We start from the raw sequence: 19,747 nt of genomic DNA, 5'->3' as shown, positions 1-19,747 counted from the left end.
TAAATGTTTTTACCCAACATGCTGGGTTGTTGGCCTGGAAATTAAAAATCACACAGAATTATAGAGGCAACAGCAATACTTAAAAGATGAACATTTATTATTAAGCACACTCTGAAAAATGCTGGGTTCAAGGGATAGTTCACCCAAAAATGAAAATTTGATGTTTATCTGCTTACCCCCAGATCGTCCAAGATGTAGATGACTTTGTTTTTTTCAGTAGAACACAAACAAAGATTTTTAACTCAAACTGTTGCAGTCTGTCAATCATATAATGGCAGTCAATGTTTACCAAATCTTTAAAACATACACAGACAAAACCAAATTAAACCCTGTGGTCTTAAGACACAAAACGATCGGTCTGTGCAAAAAAACTTATAAGTATTTATATCATTATTTACCTTTAATCCATCACAATGTTCTACTGTCCTAAGCGCGTTCACCCAGCCGGCGCATAATGCATCAACGTGATCTACCATAGTAGATGCACGCACAGAAGCCATCTGTCGTGCGTATACGTCACTCATTGTTTACACAGTGCATATTGTCCTCTCAAAAGTGTAATTACTTGTGCTTATCCTGATTCTGGTAACCGATTAAAAACTAAAAGATTACGTTTCCATGTGTGAACTCATCTGGGAGTGTTGACTTTTCACCGACTACATTGCCAGACCGCCGCCTAGCATTTCACTCATAGCTAAGTAAACAGTACTGAGATTAGAGAACATATTTTAACATCAAATTAAATTAAATTCGGTAATATAACGAATAAAATCAATTTATGTTATTCAAGACAAAAGGCGTTTCCACCATGCGAAATACCACTGCTGTGTCAGCTGACTTATATCTGGTATGTTGTTTTGTGTAAAATGAGTAAAAATGTTAAAAACAACCCAATAAAATGACCCAACAGGTTGAACCCAGCATTTGGTTATACAGTGTATGCTGTATTCACTCAAAAATAATCACTTTGTCTCTTTTTTTTTTTTTTTGCTTATTAATACATGTTCACCTTTTGGCTATTTCTGTTGTCTCTAGTAATTCTCTGTGTGATTTGTAATTCCCAGGCCATTTTATACCAGCAATATAGTAAGTTAATAAAAAATAGTTGAGTTCAATAAAACAACTGCAGCATGTTGGGTAAAAACATTTAACCCAACAAGCTGGATCAAAAAAACCCAAAATGATTATTTTCAACCCAGCATTTTTTTAGTGTATACTTGATTATACGTTTTAATTATTGCACACACTGGAAGTGTGTCTGAATAAGTCTAGTTTTGTTTTGTACTGATGCATGAGAGGAACGAATGTGTAGTCAATAATTTAATGCCATGCATGCTGATATGGCGTTACACTAAAATATCGTTGTGCGCTTTGGAGAGCAGAGAATTCCTCATCTGACGTGAGCGAAATGCCCCATGGAGTTCTACAGTCGGATTTGGATGGAGAAAAAAGCCGTCCCTGCTGGACCTGGCCGCCTGAAAAAGTCACTCCGCACCCACTCTGTCAGCGCCAAAGGTTAAGATTTGAAGATTAGGATTACTCATCAATAAACACAAACAATCTGTGATTTATATCTCCATAGAGTAGAGAAATGTCAATACAAGCCTCAACACTGCTGTTCCGGGAGACTTTAAATTGACTTTTCGGAGAAAGAGATACTCGTTGGGTGGCTTGACATTATCATTTAAAAATAAGAAAGTGAAAATGTCAGCGTTTTCCACTCCCTTTTGTCGGGGGTTAATGTCAAGGTTCCCATCTCGAATCCTTTTAGGTTTGGAACAATGAATTAGCGCTGAAGGTGATAGGAAGATTTTCGGCCTCTTTTCAAAAAACCTATGTTCGGCGTCCTTTGTTTCCGTGCCCTTCAAACCCAGGGCAGGAGGACAAGAGCCTCTTCTGGAGACTCAGCCCATCCTGGTAATTAGGTTAAAAGGCTGCTGTGATTGGCTGACCAGAGCAAGTGTGCCGTATGAGTCCTGAAAAGTGAAGCCAAAAGTTTTCGATCACCCCCTGGTGGCTGGCTGCAGTATAGGTCATAAACCCCGCCCTCTCCATGTAATCTAATGGAGAAGGGGGTTCAGCGAAAAATTGGCAGTTGTCAGCAGGAAGTGGCTGCCGACAGTACCTGCCACTAAAACCGGACGTCAGCTATCGCTCGGAGGGGAAGAAAACAACAACAACAACTATATATATATATATATATATATATATATATATATATATATATATATATATATATATAGTAAAAACGTATATAAACTTATTAACAAATATATACCAATTTTTATATAATAAGTCATTACTGTGTACTATACGATTAAATCTATCAAATAAAAGTATCATTAAATGGATATGTGTATATATATATATATATATATATATATATATATAATATGTGTGTGTAAAAAAAATTATAGAGAGACCAATATATATATATATATATATATATATTCAAAAATTCAGTAAACTGATTAAAGACAGAATTACAAAAGTACACGGGCTTATTACCTTTATTTTGTAATAATTTAAGCTGTGTTATGAAGGTTCAGTTTTACATTTGTAGTATTTCAAGAAACAACATTGTTGTGGTTGTTTAATAAAGCCTTTAAATTCGTAACGGGCTTTGTATGATGTCAGATTATTTGATCATGTTAATTTTTAATAGTAAACGAAATTTTTTAAGTTAATGGTAGCCCACTAACATACTAAGATTAACGATTAACTATAGTAGACAGTTACATTGTCGTTCGCTAACATAAAATTTAAAATCAAACATACAAGGCAACAATTATTCATTACTCCGATCATTAATTTCAAAATGTACCGCTTCAACAAACACTGCCATTCGTGTCTGTCGTAGTTGCATATGATTGGTTGCTGCCAAGTTGGCCGATGCTGATTGGCTGTCGCCAAGTGGTAGGTCCCTCCTACCCTCCGAATGCCAGTAACTGGCTTCCGGCTGTCAATGGGAGGTACTTCCTGCTGCCAGCTGCCATTTTTTTTTCTGAACCCCTTCTGATCTAATTGGACGTGAGCCAAACTAAATAATCAAATTACACTTCAAATAATTTTTTTCCAAAGGTGATTTCCATCGTGTGAGGTAGTTCTTATAATGCTGATTCATGTTCAGGTGTTCGTTTTTCTAATAAGTTCGCTTTTAAGTAGTTATTTGATGCTATAAAAACGGGGTGTGGTGTCATGATTGTGATCGTGCGATTGGGTCTGCGGGAGTTTGGGCGGGACTTTGACACCGCGGCTCCGCCTCACGACTCTACTGCGCATGCTCTGGCTTCAAATGACGTAATTTCCCCCAAGATGGTAGCGGCCATATTTAGATGTTTTGGCTTCACTTTTCTATAGTGGAAAGAAGCGGAGACGCATTGTCCATCTTTTTTACAGTCTATGGACCAGAGCTAAGCCTATGTGCCCCTGCCCACTTGGCATTGAGCTGCAGATTAAAGGATGTCAAGAGGTAAACAAACTCAAGAAGCCAAAGGCCATCTAAAAAGGCCATGTTATATCTGTAATGGTGGATCTAATGCAAACGGCAACATGCTGTTACGGAGCATAGGCAGATCAATAAGACAAATGGACCGCGGCGTGTTTTAATAAGCTCGGTCTAACTGGATGACTTCCCCTGCTCTTTGCATGTCGCCGCAGATGTTAATAGAGAACGGCACTCGAATGCACTACAAGCGATCCCTGTTATTATGTTGTGACGTACGTGCACTTATGCTCTGATTTCCATTTTCTACAAAGCTCTGTAATGCTTTCTGGACAGAGAAGCTCTGCTAGTTGTCTACCTTCGGGAAGCATAGCGACGGAGTGGACGATATGTCAGACGCATTTAGAATTCTGCCTTTCATTTTTCCACCCACACAGTCCCCCTGCACTGTTGGTGTTGACTCTGCTGTAGAAACCTGTGATTTCCCAAAATGCTGAACAGAAGAAAGGCGAGGATAATAAAACATGCAGGAGGTGATTGGATAGCATTAACTCTCACTGTGCCAGAATGTTCCAGAACATCTCGGGGGGGAAGCGGCGTCTGGTTCATATGAATCATCGTCTAGTGAGGCTTGACATGTCATCCTCTTCCACCAACAGCTGGAATGGAAAAATCATATCTTGCGGGTAGCGTTAATGCTGCCGATATTGTCGGCGTCTGAGACGATGGGCCGCTAGGTAATGAGAGCGGATGGTAATGGTGCATGGTGAACTAAAAGCGCGAGGGCACCCTGGCCGGCCGCGTGCTCTAAATGACACTCAACCCTATCTCCGGGCTCATCTTGACACTCCTCAGCCTCTGCTTTCACAACTTCTGCAGCTCACTTAAAGTGCAATTAGGCGGTTGGAGAGTACTTGGTTTATTCTTCCAGAAAGCCACATTGTTCTCATGTGTTCGCTTTTTCCAGAAAGTCATCATTAATGTGTTCAGATGATCTGCTGCTGAGTGCTTGGGTTTCTCAATCGTTTTTTTCCTGCCAGTGTTGTTTTTTACACAGGTCTTTTTGTTGAACTCATAGGTTGTTGTTTTTTTAAATATTTGAAATGTGGACAAATCCAGCGACTTGGTTGTTTTGACCCAACAGTTGGGTTTAATGTTTACCTCAACCATCTGGGTAGTCAACTATTGTTAAAAAATTCTATATGTGATCCTAGACCACAAGTAAGTAGCACATAGCACAAGTAGCAATAGCCAAAAATACATTGTATGGGTCAGAATTATCTATTTTTCTTTTATGCCAAAAATCATTAGGATATTAAGTAAAGATCATGTTCCATGAAGATATTTTGTAAATTTCCTACTGTAAATATATCAAAACTTAATTTTTAATTAGTAATATACATTGCTAGAAACTTCATTTGGACAACTTTGAAGACTATTTTCTCAATATATTGATTTTTTTTGGACCCTTAGTTGTATTTTGGCTAAATATCTTAACAACCCATACATCAATGAAAGCTTACTCAACTTTTAGATTATACATAAATCTCAATTTTAAAAAACATGGACGCTTATGACTGGTTTTGTGGTCCAGGGTCACATATGGCTGGTTTAAAATGAACCCAAAATCAGACACATAATTACTAGAGCCATCAGCAATAATGAAAAGGTGAACCTTATTAATAAGCAATTTAAAAAAAAATGTTTATCATTTAATAATTTTTTTCTTCAGCTTATTGAACATATTAGTATGTTATCATTTCCAGCCTATTTTGGGATCATTTTAAGCAAGAAATGTATGTGACCCTGGATCACAAAACCAGTCATAAGGGTAAATTTTTTTGAAATTGAGATTTATACATCATCTGAAAGCTGAATAAATAAGCTTTCCATTTATGTTTTTGTTAGAATTTGACAATAGATACAACTATTTGAAAATCTAGAATCTGAGGGTGCAAAAAAATCTAAAAATTGAGAAAATCGCCCTTAAAATTGTCCAAATGAAGTTCTTAGCAATGCATATTTCTAATCAAAAATTACTTTTTAATATCTTTATGGTAGGAAATTTACCAAATATCTTAATGATACGCGATCTTTACTTAATATCCTAATGATTTTTGGCATAAAAGAAAAAATTATCATTTTGATCCATACATTGTATTTTTGACTATTGCTACAAATATACCCGTGCTACTTAAGACTGGTTTTGTGGTCCAGGGTCACATATTAATTTTAAAGCAATAGTTGAGTTAAATAAAACTACCCAGAAGGCTGGGTTAAACATTTAACCTAACTGCTGGGTCGAAACAACCCAACTGCTGAGTTTGTCCCTATTAAACCCAGCACTGGGTTATTTTTAACTAAGCATTTCTTTAGAGTGCATGTTGTATTAATTAACATCAACTTTGCTCGGGCTCGAGTGCAAAATTAAACCAAATCTGAAACATTTATCGACAAAAATGTGAACACTGCCCTTGTTCAAAACTTGATCTTTTCTGCATTTGCATCATTTTGTGCAGATGATGTTGCAATCCTATTTTTAAGTTTTATATCTGTTTAATCTTATACGTGTATATTCTGCAGTTGGGTGAGATTATTTGATCATACACAAACGTTTACAAGTTTGGGGTCAGTAAGTTTTTTGTTTTTAAAAGAAATACTTCTATGAATTAGGCTTGCATCAAATTGATAAAAGAGACAGTTAATGTGTTTATAATGTGGTTCTTTTGATCTTCCTTTTCATCAAAAAATCCTGAATAACATTTGTACATTAATAATAATAAACATTTCTTGAGTAGCAAATTATTATATTAGAATAATTTGTGAAAGACACTGACGACACATTTATTACTTACCCTCATGTCTTTCCAAACACGTAAGAACTTTGTTCATCTTCGAAACACAAATTAAGATATTTTTGATGAAATCCGAGAGTTTTCTGACCCTGCAGACAGCAATGCAACTACCACGGAGGAGAAGAAATTGTTAAACAAAGTCATTAGTTTTGTATTCTTTGTGCACAAAAAGTATTCTCATAGCTTCATAACATTATGGTTAAACCACTGATTAATGCATGGACTATTTCATCTACAGTGGTGTGAAAAAGTGCTGATTATTTATTTTTTTGCATGTTTGTCACACTTTAATTTTTCAGATCATCAAAGATAACACAAGTAAACACAACGTGCAGTTTTTGAATGAAGTTTTTTTATTATGAAGGGAAAACAAAATCCATACCCAAATGGCCCTGTGGGAAAAAGTGTTTGCCCCCTAAACATAATAACTTGGGCCACTCTTAGCAGCAACAACTGCAATCAAGCATTTGTGATAGCTTGCAATGAGTCTGTTACAGCGCTGTGCAGGAATTTTGGCCCACTCATCTTGGCAGAATTGTTGTAATTCAGCAACATTAGAGGGTTTCCGAGCATGAACCACTTTTTAAGGTCATGCCACAGTATCTCAATAGGATTCAGGTAAGGACTTTTTGTTTTTCTTCAGCCATTCAGAGGTGGATTTGCTGGTGTGTTTTGGATCATTGTCCTAATGCAGAACTCAAGTTCGCTTCAGCTTGAGGTCACGAACAGATGGCCGGATATTGTCCTTCAGGATTTTTTGGTAGACAGCAGAATTCATGGTTCCATTTATCACAGCAAGTCTTCCAGTTCCAGAAGCAGCAAAACAGCCCCAGACCATCACCTACCACACCACCAGATTTTACTGTTGGTAGGATGTTCTTTTTCTGAAATGCTGTGTTACTTTTACGCCAGATGTAATGGGACACACACCTTCCAATAAATTCAACTTTTGTCTCGTCAGTTTCCCAAAAGTCTTGGGGATCATCAAGATGTTTTCTGGCAAAACTGAGACGAGCCTTTATGTTCTTTTTGCTCAGCAGCGGTTTTCGTCTTGGAACTCTGTCATGTAGGCCATTTTTGCCCAGTCTCTTTCTTATGGTGGAGTCATGAACACTGACCTTAACCGAGGCAAGAGAGGCCTGCAGTTCTTTAGATGTTGTTGTGGGGTCTTTTGTGACCTCTTGGATGAGTCGTTGCTGCGCTCTTGGTGTAATTTTGGTCAGCCGGTCACTCCTGGGAAGGTTCACTACTGTTCCATGTTTTCGCATTTGTGGATAATGGCTCTCACTGTGGTTCACTGGAGTCCCAAAACTTTAGAAATGGCTTTATAACCTTCTCCAGACTGATAGATCTCAATTACTTTCTTTCTCATTTGTTCCTGAATTTCTTTGGATCTCAACACGATGTGTAGCTTTTGAGGATCTTTTGGTCTACTTCACTTTGTCAGATAGGTCCTATTTAAGTGATTTCTTGATTGCGAACAGGTGTGGCAGTAATCAGGCCTGGGCTAGAGAAACTGAACTCAGGTGTGATAAACCACAGTTATGTTTTCACACAGGGCCATGTGGGTTTGGATTTTTTTCCCTTCTTAAAAAAAACCTTTATTTAAAAACTGCATGTTATGTTTACTTGTGTTATCTTTGATTAATATTTAAATTTGTTTGATGATCTGAAACATTATCATCTGAAACTAGATTTCTGGGCCTTCAACGTGGTAGTTACATTGGTGTCTGCTCTCGGATTTCACCAGAAATACCTTAATTTGTGTTCTGAAGATGAACAAAGGTCTCACAGGTTTGGAACGACACGAGGGTGAGTGATTAATGACAGAATTTTAATTTTAGGGTGAACTATACCTAAAAAACACTATTCTCTGTCCACATTTCCCCTCACACCATGCACACACAAGCTATATATTAGCGGAGGGTGTTTAAGAAAGTGGACAGAAGCAGGTAATAGCCTGGTAAACAAGCAGAACAAAGTGCTTCCTCCTTGCACAGAGCTGCAGAGAAGGCTGAAAATAGGCATGCCTCGTTCTGGGCTAATATTCGGCTTCTTCAGACGCCAAGCGACAAAACACACCACATATCCTTAGTGTAGGAGGCGGTTACACATCATTCAAGCCGAAGTGCATTCCATATTTACTGTTCTGCGATACAGGTGCTGGATGCACGACCAACTGCACTTACATTGCATTCATTAGTCCATCCCTCAGAGGATCAAATTAATATTTTACAGCCGTTTCCCAAAAGCAACGGTGCCCTCATGCTAGGGGTTTGGGACACCAGCCAGACGAAAAGCTTTTCTTGGCAATACATTGAGAAATCGCCTTTCATGTTTCAGCGCTCGTTTATGCATGTGTGCTTCTGAGTGGGCTGAGAAGTAGCATACGCTCATCGCAAAGTGAAAATAGGAGCAGACAAACTGCTCGCCGAAGATGCGCCGTAGCAGATGCACTCTGAACACTGGCCTTATTATTTTGACTAAGATACATTACTGCCCCGTATCACAGTGTAAGCTGTGATATTTCAGTCTAATTTGTGGGGTGAAAGGGGAAAAGAAGGGTAAGCGAGCTGTGAATTTGCCTATTTCTCATTCAGAATAAGCAGAATAAATTTAAAGTGCTTGACATTTCCATTAAGGTGCACATTGGGAATGTAAATGGGCGCCCTTTTGTTTAAGCTGTCCGCAGTAATTCAGCCCTCAGCGGTATTTATCGTCATTGAGATGAAAACCAATATTCAATCCATATAAAACTCCAACAGACACCTTTGCACGCCCACACGCATATTTCACTGTCTGTCTGTTGAGTATGTCAATGTATACATAAAACTAATGCTGCGCTTCGTGTACCCAGCGGCGCGGAGATGCGTGACCTTTAAAGACGTCCAGCTGAAAGAAACCTCCATTATCACAGCAGTGAGTTAATGTAAACAGGATCAATGAAAAAAAAGGCAAAAGCCTTTCGTCACAGCGATACATGAGTGAGTGCAATCTAATTATGAGTGAAGTATCAATATCGCCGCTGTCAAGTTTACAGCGGAAATGAGAGACAGATGAGACAGACGCATGAGAGATCTAGAAGAGCAACATATAAGCTTTGACGTTTACGGGCATTTGGGTATTGCGTTAATAGAGTCGAAGGTTGCTCAGTAACTAGAGATAACTAATTCAACCCAGCCCTGTTCCTGGAGGAAATCCTACAGCACATGTTTTGGATGTTTCTCTAATTAAATCGACCTGATTCAGCTTATTAGTTTGTAAGTAGACTACTCCCAATACTTGAAATCGTTGTTGCAGATACATAGGGTGGCCTTCAGGACCAGGATTGGGAATCACTGGGTGAACTAAACATTAACTAGAGGTTCTGCTTTCAGGCAAAAAAATGTGACTTTGATTTGAAAGCCAAAGGGCGGGCATGAAAGCGAAGGTTAATTATCTAATCACCAAAGACTGCCCTGCAACAAGAGGATTAAAGAGGAAGCAACATGTTGTAAAGGGTGCACTCGTTCTGGAGAACTGTTCAATCCTGTTGTGTTTCGCAACTAAAAAAAAAAAAGCCCTTCTTTTCTAAATATGCCATTAGCTTGATGAATTAACTAGCTTCAGTCATTTAATTGTGCTGATGTGGGAGCCAAACATTTGTGGTTTTTAAATGGTCAAGGTTTGGCTGGTTAGCAGCCATTGAAAAGTAGGCATCTGTTATTATCAAATATTTTCTGAATATTTCAATGAATTACTTACAAATTGTAACCCATTACTGATTCCAAATTACATAACGAAAATTGTAGTTAGTAATGTAATCCATTACATTACACATTTTAGGTAATGTGTGACCCTGGACCAATAGCCAACAATACATTGTATGGGTCAAAATTATCGATTTTTCTTTTATGTCAAAAATCATTAGGATATTAAGTGAAGATCATGTTCCATGGTGATATTTTGTAAATTTCATAATGTAAATATCTAAACTTAATTTTTTGATTATTGCTAAGAACTTCATTTGGAAAGCTTTAAAGACGATTTTCTCAATATTTTTTTGCACACACAGATTCTAGATTTTTTTCCAGAAAACAATTGTATCTCGGCCAAATATTGTCTTGTCCTAAAAAACAATACATCAGATGATTTATAAATCTCAATTAAAAAAATAAAAGACCCTTAGTTATGACTGGTTTTGTGGTCCAGGGTCACATATAATCAGACTACTTTTAGATTACATTTAGATTACTTTTGACCTAACTCATTTATCACTTATTAAAGTATGTACAACAAAGAGTAAGAAAATATATTCCAGTTGTTGCTGCTTACAACATGAAGTGCGTTAAACATATTACATTAAGGTTTTACATAGTGGTGTTTGTGAAGGAACTGCAGTGGGTTTAATGAAAAGCTAATGATTAATAAAAATACTAAATTAAAATACTTTTGATTAATCAAAATAAAAAACTAAAATATGTAAATGTTTTATATGTTTACCTGCATCAGAAAACCAATGAACATGTAAATGTGATACTTAATTATTAAAACATTTATATTTATTTTAAAATCTCTGGGGTACGTCAACTGAATATATTAAGTGAAAAACGATCAGATGATAAAAAACAAAATGTAAATGTGTGCATTTTATTGTGTTTGAAAGACAAAAGCCTTCAAAATACGTAGAAATACATGGTTAAAGTGATAATTCAAATAAAAAACAGTGTGTTTATCAGTTGATGCAATATTGAAACCTGAAAAGATTTTTGTAAATCAGTGGTCAAATGCTGTCGCCACCTGACTGATCTTTGTGTGAATGTCCACAAAGACTTTCTGAATGTGTATAAGCAGTAGGCTATATATATATATATATATATATATATATATATATATATATATATATATATATATATATATATATATATATAGTAAAGATCATGTTCCATGAAGATATTTAGTAAATTTGATCAGTTACATGCATTGCCAAGAACTTCATTTGGACAACATTAAAAGAAGAAAAAGAGTAATTAGGGAGAATCAATAAATTGTGTACAATTCATCATTCTACTGTGTCAATGATATGTAATCATGTAATCCATACAAAAGTAACTATTTTAAAATGTAGTTAATTTTTGGAATCTGATTACGTAATCCAAATGTATCATGTTACTACCCAGCTCTGTTAATATTTCAGAAGTCTAGCTGTTTTCTAGTGATTTTGGAGACCTTTTTCCTTGTCTGTTGCTGTAATTAGATGGTTGGCTCAAAATAACCTGGCAGCAGAATTGTGCGCCCATGAGGAAAATGGTAGATTTGAAATCGTGTACATGGGATCTTGCACCAGTCGAGCAACTGTCATTAAGATGAATGGCAATGCTGATAGATTTATATTTCTACAGGTAGTTCTCCTTAGTGATTTAAGCAGACATCCTTTGAGAATAATGTGCGACCATAATCGACCCACAACATCAAAGGAAATATCTCCATGAGTAAGTGATACATAAATGGTTATCTATTTGCATAAGACTTCTAAGTCTACAAATTCAACCCTCGTTCAGTGCGGTTACAATCATTAGACCCACCACATTAGATATTTATTTCATTTATAATTGATGGGCATAATTATGGCGATTTGTCATTTGCAAATGCACCTCGCATTACTGGTAAAATCGATATGTTTACTTAATGGAATTACATGCGAAATCAATTCATAGGGGAAAACTAGTGACGACTGGAGCGGTTTGGGTCCATCTCGTCTAAGTGAACGAGAAAACTGCATAGAGGCGCGGACTCTTAAATGAAAGGAGAGAGAGAGGGAGGAGAGAGAGAGAGAGAGAGAGAGAGAGAGAGAGATGGTGGTGGTGGTGGAGACTGAGTGAAGCGGTAGAGTGTTTCTCAAATGCCATAATTTAACATCTGTCGACAACTGAATGATACGAGCGAGATAAGACGGCAAAACTAACTAAAGTGCAGCCTGAAGATCGGTGAACTTTGATTTACAAGCATGATTTCGCGGAATTGAGCGAATGCTTCAAGAAAGAAGAAAGCGGGGACGCGGAAAAGCCGCGTGCATGGATCTCTCTCATACATCCATCATCCCACGCGCGCTCTTCTCCAGGCAAAATTCAACATGATTCGCCTAATGAAACTGTTCGCGGCGAGGTTTTAATGGAGGTGGAAGGTGAATCTCCTGACAGCGAGCTTGAGTTTTAGTCGCCGTTAGTTCCAGATGTACAACGTCGCTTCTCAACGCAGAGTTCGCATGGCTCCAGTTGGAGACACCAGAGCTTGGAGAGACATGTGCGGTCTTTAGCAGCAATAATAGCGGCAGGAAAGCAGTCTGGAGGGTTGATCAAAGCAATAAATCCCTACTGAACATAATGAGAAACTTCAGGGGAAGAGCTTCACCTGCGCGGATGCTACGACGCCTTGTAATGTTTTAAAGTGGAGCCTTTCTGAACTTTTTGGATTTACCATCGACATAATTGCGCGGAGATGACAAGAAGACAGGACGACATTGCGCCATCACCTGTTATCTGAACACTGTGATTAGTTCTCACAAAAGCACTGAATCTTTATTGCCTTTTGACCTGCTTTCAATACATTCCGGTGTTAGACATGGAGACTAGTCAGTTACGGACAGTAGACGGGTTGATTTCTTAACGAATACATAGCCATATTGTTTTTTTATTCCTCTTTTAACACGTTGCGTTCGGTACATCTATTAATTTTGCACTATGATGGAACCGCCACCTTGCTCTAAAAAGAGCCTGTCTCTTTCGCTGCCGGTTCCCCGGGAGGGACAGGCGACCCTCAAGCCTCCCCAGCATCTGTGGAGACAGCCACGGACCCCCATCAAAATCAAACATCGCGGTTACTCTGACACCGACCGGCATCACCACCGACAGATAGAGCGCTCGAATGCCATGGACACGAGTGACCGGCCGGGGCTCAAGAAGTCCCGCATGTCCTGGCCATCGTCGTTCCAAGGAACCACCAGCGCGTCCATGAGCAACTGCGCTGGGAATAAGCGGTAAGTGACTAATTGCGAGCTATTTCTGTGTGATGGACGCCCGAAACTGATAATAACGATGCTGGAAGGGTTAATGGTGCTTTGTGTGGAGAGGCGGGACGCGTGGGCATCCTTGATGATGCGTTATGCGTAACGGCTCCAGCAACTCTCAGCGAGCGTGAGTTTGAAATGCCTCGAACGTGACCCCCCGAAGTAACCTCGAACCAGTTATGAGCAGCTGATGGCATAAGCGATTACTAATAATGCTAATCAGATGGATTGAAAGTGTAGAAGAAGCGCGTGTAATGGGGCTTTTGGAGAGCCCAAGCCCCCGTGTTGTGGACACCACAAAGTCTAAGTGTAGAGGTAAAAAAAAGCACGGATGTAAGAACATTATAGTCATTTAGGATCATGGCATATGCGCTTCGCTCTTGGCACGTGTAGACACCATATGCGCATGCCAAAAAATTAGCATGATCTAATCAAGCACTTCAGCATCAAATCAGTGACAATGGGGGGTTTAAGACAATGTGTTTTTTACAATAACATGTTATGATTTTACTGTACAGTTTTGGCATCTGTGCTTCCACAAAAAACGTTTAGCATTCATAGAATCTTTCCATTGCACAAAAGGTTTTTTATAATGGAAAACGTTCTTTAAAAGGTTAGTTCATCCAAAAATGAAAATTAGCCCATGATTTACTAATCCTCAAGGCATTCTAGGTGTATATGACTTTCTTCTTTCAGTTGATTCGGAGTTGTATTAAAAATTTTCCTGACTCTTCCAAGCTTTATAATGGCAGTGGGTGGTTGTTTCTGTTCAACAGTCCAAAAGAACTCCAATGAAGCACATCCATCTATAATAAAAAGCTCCAGGGAGTGAATAAAGGCCTCCTATAGTGAATTGATGCGTTTTTGTATGAAAAATATCAGTATTTTAAACGTAATCACTTTTCTCTAGCTTTCATTTTTAACATTCATGTGGATGAATGTGTTGCACATTCGGCACTGATCTCGTGAAAACCAACTTTGTTTACAGGAGCAAAGGAAGCAAAGTTTCCTAACTTTAGCAAAGGAAAACCAGTCTCCTTTTGGCTTATATCGAAATCCTCTGACATTTTTCTTTTCAAATCCTCGTTTTGTGAACAGCTTCCATGTATGACAGTTAGCGCAAGCTAGAGAAAAGTGATTATGTTTTAAATATGGATATTTTTTATACAAAAACACATTACAGGTCAATTACATCACTACAGGAGGCCTTTATTTACCCCCCGGAGCCATGTGAGGCACTTTTTATTATGGATGGATGCCCTTTATTGGACTTTTGTTGAATAGAAAAAGCCACTGCCATTTTAAAGCTTGGAAGAGCCAGGATCATTTTTAAAATAACTCCGATTGTATTCGTCTGAAAGAAGAAAGTCATATACACATAGGATGCCTTGAGGATGAGTAAATAATGGGGTAATTTTCATTTTTGGGTGAGCTAACCCTTTTAATTATCAAAATGGTCTTCAAAATAAGCAAAAATAGTTATTTTAAGAAACATACACTGAATAGTTCTTTGGAGATCCAAAAATGGTTTGTCTATGGCATCAACCCTTTCAGATTTTTTATTTTTACAAGTGCAGAAATGTAATACAGTGTTAGCCAAAAAGCAGAAGCATGCACAGAAGCACTGTATTCCTTGGATTTTGAATTGCACTAGCACAGTGCTGTGTAGCGCTGTTATAAATAATCAACTTGAATTAGTTTTTTACAGAGAAACACATTTGTCAGCCTGACATTCATGTCGATTTTGTGGGTTTGCACGATATGCTGTAGCAAACAATACACTGCTTTTACCCTCAAGGATGAGTGTGGGTGTTGCTTGCTGTGCTTGTACGTAGACTGATGCGCATACAGACTGATGTTAGAGCTGGAAGAGGTGAAATGTGCCGTTCCATTGAGTGGCGTCTCACCGAATTGGGTGATTATTACTGTAATAATCCATTTCTGTGAGGGCCACGAGCCCCAGGGGAGGCCGAGAGCCGAAGGCCCCGGTTTCCTTCCTGTCAGCTTTTGCCTAGGCCACAGACGGCCTGCACGGCAAGCTCCTGGGAGACAGGCCAGTGCTTGCTGACTGTATAGTAAAGCCTGATTTGTATTCCCTTCCCCAGGACACGCTCACAGCCAGTCCAAGAATTAGTGCAGCAGCACTGGCTTGGACTGTCCGGCTTCTACTGTGGGCGGGCGGCACAGTGTGAGAAATAGAGAGCGAGAGACAGATAAAGATGCGTGTTTGTGTGTGCGTGTGGCTCTGCTGATGTGATGTCTCAAGAAGCAGAGTGAGATGTCCATGTCTATCTGCTCACTTTCTCATCGCACTCATCACATTTTGTAACATGATCCGGCAGCAAACACAGAGGTCTCCATAGGTCATCCAGTATGTGTCGTGTCAATAAGTGTGTTTACATGCATAATCCTAAACGGATTATGCTTAATGACTTGACAATATAAGGTCACGCAAACTGCATAAAGGTCTACTGAAGTGCTTTGAAACGCACAGCGTTATTCTGTGTTAACGTAATTTCAACTGAAATAGGAAGACAGGGTTGGACATATCAAGCAGTCCTGCCTCCTTTTTTAAATAGCCAATAGTGTTTCATTTATATCACAGTTTGGGGCAAAGCTGCATTTGACAGCGTATGACAGCAACAATCTTATCCATATCGCATTATCTATATATAAAATAGAATTCTGTGCAGTGTTGTTTTCGTCAACGATGACGATGACGAAATCATTTCGTTGACGCCACTTTTTTCATGACGATAACGAGACGATGACGAGATAAAAATGGCTTGTTGATGACTAAAACATGACGAGACGTGTGTGAGTTTTCGTTGACGAGACGAGAATAGACGAAAATGTTAGTGGGTGGTCCGTCAGACGTTTAAAATGCATGACATTTCCGCTTATTGTGCATGCCAATTAAAACTTAAAAAGTATCTGACGCTATGGCAAGCCGTTTTAGCATTAAACACTCTTTGCTATACTAGTATGGCAAGCCGTTTTAGCATTCCATCCTTGTTTGTCTTTTATGTTCTAAACCATTCCTTCATTATTGTAATTATTGGTGAAAATAGTCGATCCGGAAACTCACATTGTGTTGAACTATAGATCTGAGATATAGAACTTATAAGTGACACTACCCAACAGCAAAATACTTACTGACCTACATTAATTTGTTAAAAGACTACCTTTTTCCCTTTTTTTGACTAAAACTAGACTAAAACCTTTTTGACTTTTCGTCGACTAAAACTAGACTAAAACTATCACATATAGAAGTGACTAAAATTTGACTAAAACTAAGAAGCATTTTAGTCCAAAAGACTAAGACTAAGACTAAATCTAAGATGGTTGTCAAAAACAACACTGATTCTGTGTAGAATTCAAATGTCGGATACGCTTTGTGGTCGACGCCAACTTACGTCTCTCTGGACTGAAGCAGGCTGTGCACGCACAGCAGCGGATCACGTGACACAACTTTAAACCAGACTTTTTTCACCCCAATGGAAAGCATATTTACACTGTCTGAATCATTCTCTATCCCCTATATCAGGGGTCGGCAAGTAAGTTTGGTATCTGGCCAAAAACATTTTTCGCCACTAGATGGCGGGCCAGAACATAGTCACAGAATAATTTAAGAAATTAATTGATGAAAAATGCAACTAAAATTGCCTGTGACAAACTGCTACAGTGTCTTTTGTAACTGGTAGTGAGCTGTTACTCCAGATTATATACAGGAATCATGGAGTATAATTTTATACCTTTTTAAGACTCTTTCCATACATTTTTTTAGACCTTATCACCTCTTCAAGTTTTAACTGGTTCAGAGGCAACACTTTAACTTACATTTACAAAATATATATTGATTGTAAGATAGCATAACTAAACTGTCTTTGTTTGTGATAACTCCTTATCAATGCAACATAATTCAGAAGGGTGGGAACGAAGCACAAGAGAATTAATTGAGTGACTAACCCAATTTAAGGTTAAAGGGATAGTTCACCCAAAAATGAAAATTTGAGGTTTATCTGCTTACCCCCAAGGCATCCAAACTGGGTATAGCGGCTATTCAAAATGGTAGTTACTTGCACTTATCCTGATTGTTCAAACCGATTTAAAGCTAAAAGATTACAGCACGTTTGCTTGCGCATACTCATCCGGGACTGTTGACTGTTCACCGATTCCCAACTTCTGAGCCTGAATGCTTGAAGTTATGGTTGCTTGCTTTTCGACTGGATATCAACACACCCATAAATTTAGTAAAATTGTGGAGGGTCTGCAGTGATAATTTTTCCCCTTCCAGCATTTCGTATACTACGCCAAAGTGTGTACACCGGTAACACGCCGGATGCTGAGCAGGCGCTCAGGACAGTTGGCCATTGCTGCGTATCAGCGGTAAATAATGATATAAATACTGTTCAGTTTCTCGCAAAAACTGATCGTTTCGTGTATTAGGGTGTAATTTGGATTTGTCTGTGCATGTTTTTTTTACTTTCAATGGTTTGGTGCCATCATATGACTAACAGACTGCAACGGTTTGAGTTAAAAATCTTCGTTTGTGTTCTACTGAAGAAACAAAGTCACCTACATCTTGGATGCCCTGGGGGTAAGCAGATAAACATCAAATTTTTGGGGGGTGAACTATCCCTTTAATTAGATAGAGAAACCCGAAACAAGAATTAGATCAATAAACAGAACAACAGTTGCTGTCATGACAGATCTACTTCAGAACCAGCCACTATCAAAAAATCTGTGAAAAATCATGTCAGATGTTAGAGATTGTAAGTTTTAGATCTTGTCTTTGTTTTGAAACACACTAGCTTATAGATAACCTTAAGGCTAACATATTTATACCAAAAGCAAAAAACTTCAAGGAAATGCTGTATTGCTGCTGTTTTATGAGCGCCACCTGCTGTCAATGAGTGAATTTGCGTCTCAGTCAGCCCTTCTGTTGTTTTTATTTCCTTCAGATATATTTCATCTACCATAAATTGGCAAAATTGTAAGTTTTTTCTTTAAATTTTAAAATTATACAATCTAATTTAAATCAAAAGCAGCTTATGCTAGGCCTACATGTAGCATGTTTGTTTGGATCGTGATAAAAATGTAGTGGTTCTGCAACTCTTTCATGCATTCTGATTCAAAGCACAGCCAGGGGGAAAAAAAACCCCAGAGACAAACCATCAAACTGCTAGAATTCCAAAAAAAAGTATGTCAAGCAGAATTTTAAGTATACCGTAATTATTCAGATTTTTTGATATGTCATTACCTGTGATGACATTCTGTCAGCTTATTCAGTGTCCTGTGTGCATCTCTGCTTATGTTTGGCAATGAAAAACCTGACGTTTCTAAAATATCAAACTGTTTTCCTACATATGTTTTTAAAATATGCATATTTTGCTAGTTGTCAGCCTGTTCACTTATTTATGGATGGGATGTTGTGTATGTATATGTATGTTTGTGTGCGTGTGTTTGCGCATACGTTGCCTCAGGCTTTAGAGGAAGACAGGGATGATAATGAGCAATTTGCATGTATGGTCACATCATCACAGAGATGTTGATGGGGGGGTTGGGGGGGGGTCTTTGTTGCAGTGACAAATTTTTATATTTATTTTTTTACGCAGATATCCCGGCAGCCCTTTAATGGGAGCTCTAAGGAGGGCGCCTTGCCCCCAATGTGTATTTATTGAGCTTAAGTAATATACTGTTTTGAGTCCAGAGGACCCCCTCCATGTCATCTGTTCCTCTGAGCCTGGGGCTAAAGTTGGACCAACCTCATACACAGCTGCATGCCCAATGATACACTAAGGCCTCATGTTTTGCCTTGTGACACGTTTGAGGATGATGAAGTTCATGCCCTTTCGTGACAGACTTATATCACCCTTAAAGGAATATTCAGGGTTCAGTGCAAGTTAATCTCAGTCAACAGCAGTTGTAGCATCATTTTGATTACTATTTAAAAAACCTCCATTGTTTTCTTTAAAAAGTAATTGAGGTTACAGTGAAACATTCACAATGGAAGTGAATTAGGACCATTTTTGAAGGATTTAAAGGCAAAAATGAAGCTTGAAATCTTATGAAAGCCCTTGCATGTGTATTTTTAGACCTGAAAAGTTGTTCTAATCGTTTTTAGGTCATTACTATTTAAATATAAACTCTGCATGTTCTGCTTCTCTCTGTGAATGAGCGGTGCAGTTTCATTTAATACACAACAGTGTGGTGTTTTAGCATGTTTTTAGCATCTGCCATGAGAAAACTCCAAATGAACTTCGGTGAAGAATCCACTTTCACTATTTCATTTAATAAAACTATTGTCAGGTACACACAGAAATTGCCAAAAAAAATTAGAAACTTCTGTTTAACTTAAAAAAAGGCATAAATATATTACCCTTGTACAAGAAGAAATAT

At 38.2% G+C, this 19,747-nt stretch overlaps 1 protein-coding gene across 1 annotated transcript in view; it reads left to right on the top strand.

Annotated features, from left to right (window-relative positions):
- The first annotated feature begins 12,147 nt into the window (after positions 1-12,147).
- The window catches only part of pde4a (phosphodiesterase 4A, cAMP-specific), a 74,950-nt gene continuing 67,350 nt past the window's right edge, over positions 12,148-19,747 (top strand). Inside the window, exon 1 of the mRNA XM_073838449.1 lies at positions 12,148-13,315. Coding sequence (XP_073694550.1) covers positions 13,020-13,315 — 296 coding nt within the window. The 5' untranslated portion in view covers positions 12,148-13,019. The remainder of the gene's footprint in view (positions 13,316-19,747) is intronic.

Source organism: Garra rufa, chromosome 1 (assembly GCF_049309525.1).
Source record: "Garra rufa chromosome 1, GarRuf1.0, whole genome shotgun sequence".
Classification (NCBI taxonomy): domain Eukaryota; kingdom Metazoa; phylum Chordata; class Actinopteri; order Cypriniformes; family Cyprinidae; genus Garra; species Garra rufa.
Note: the sequence above shows the minus strand (reverse complement) of the source record. Positions and strands in the feature narration are given on the sequence as shown.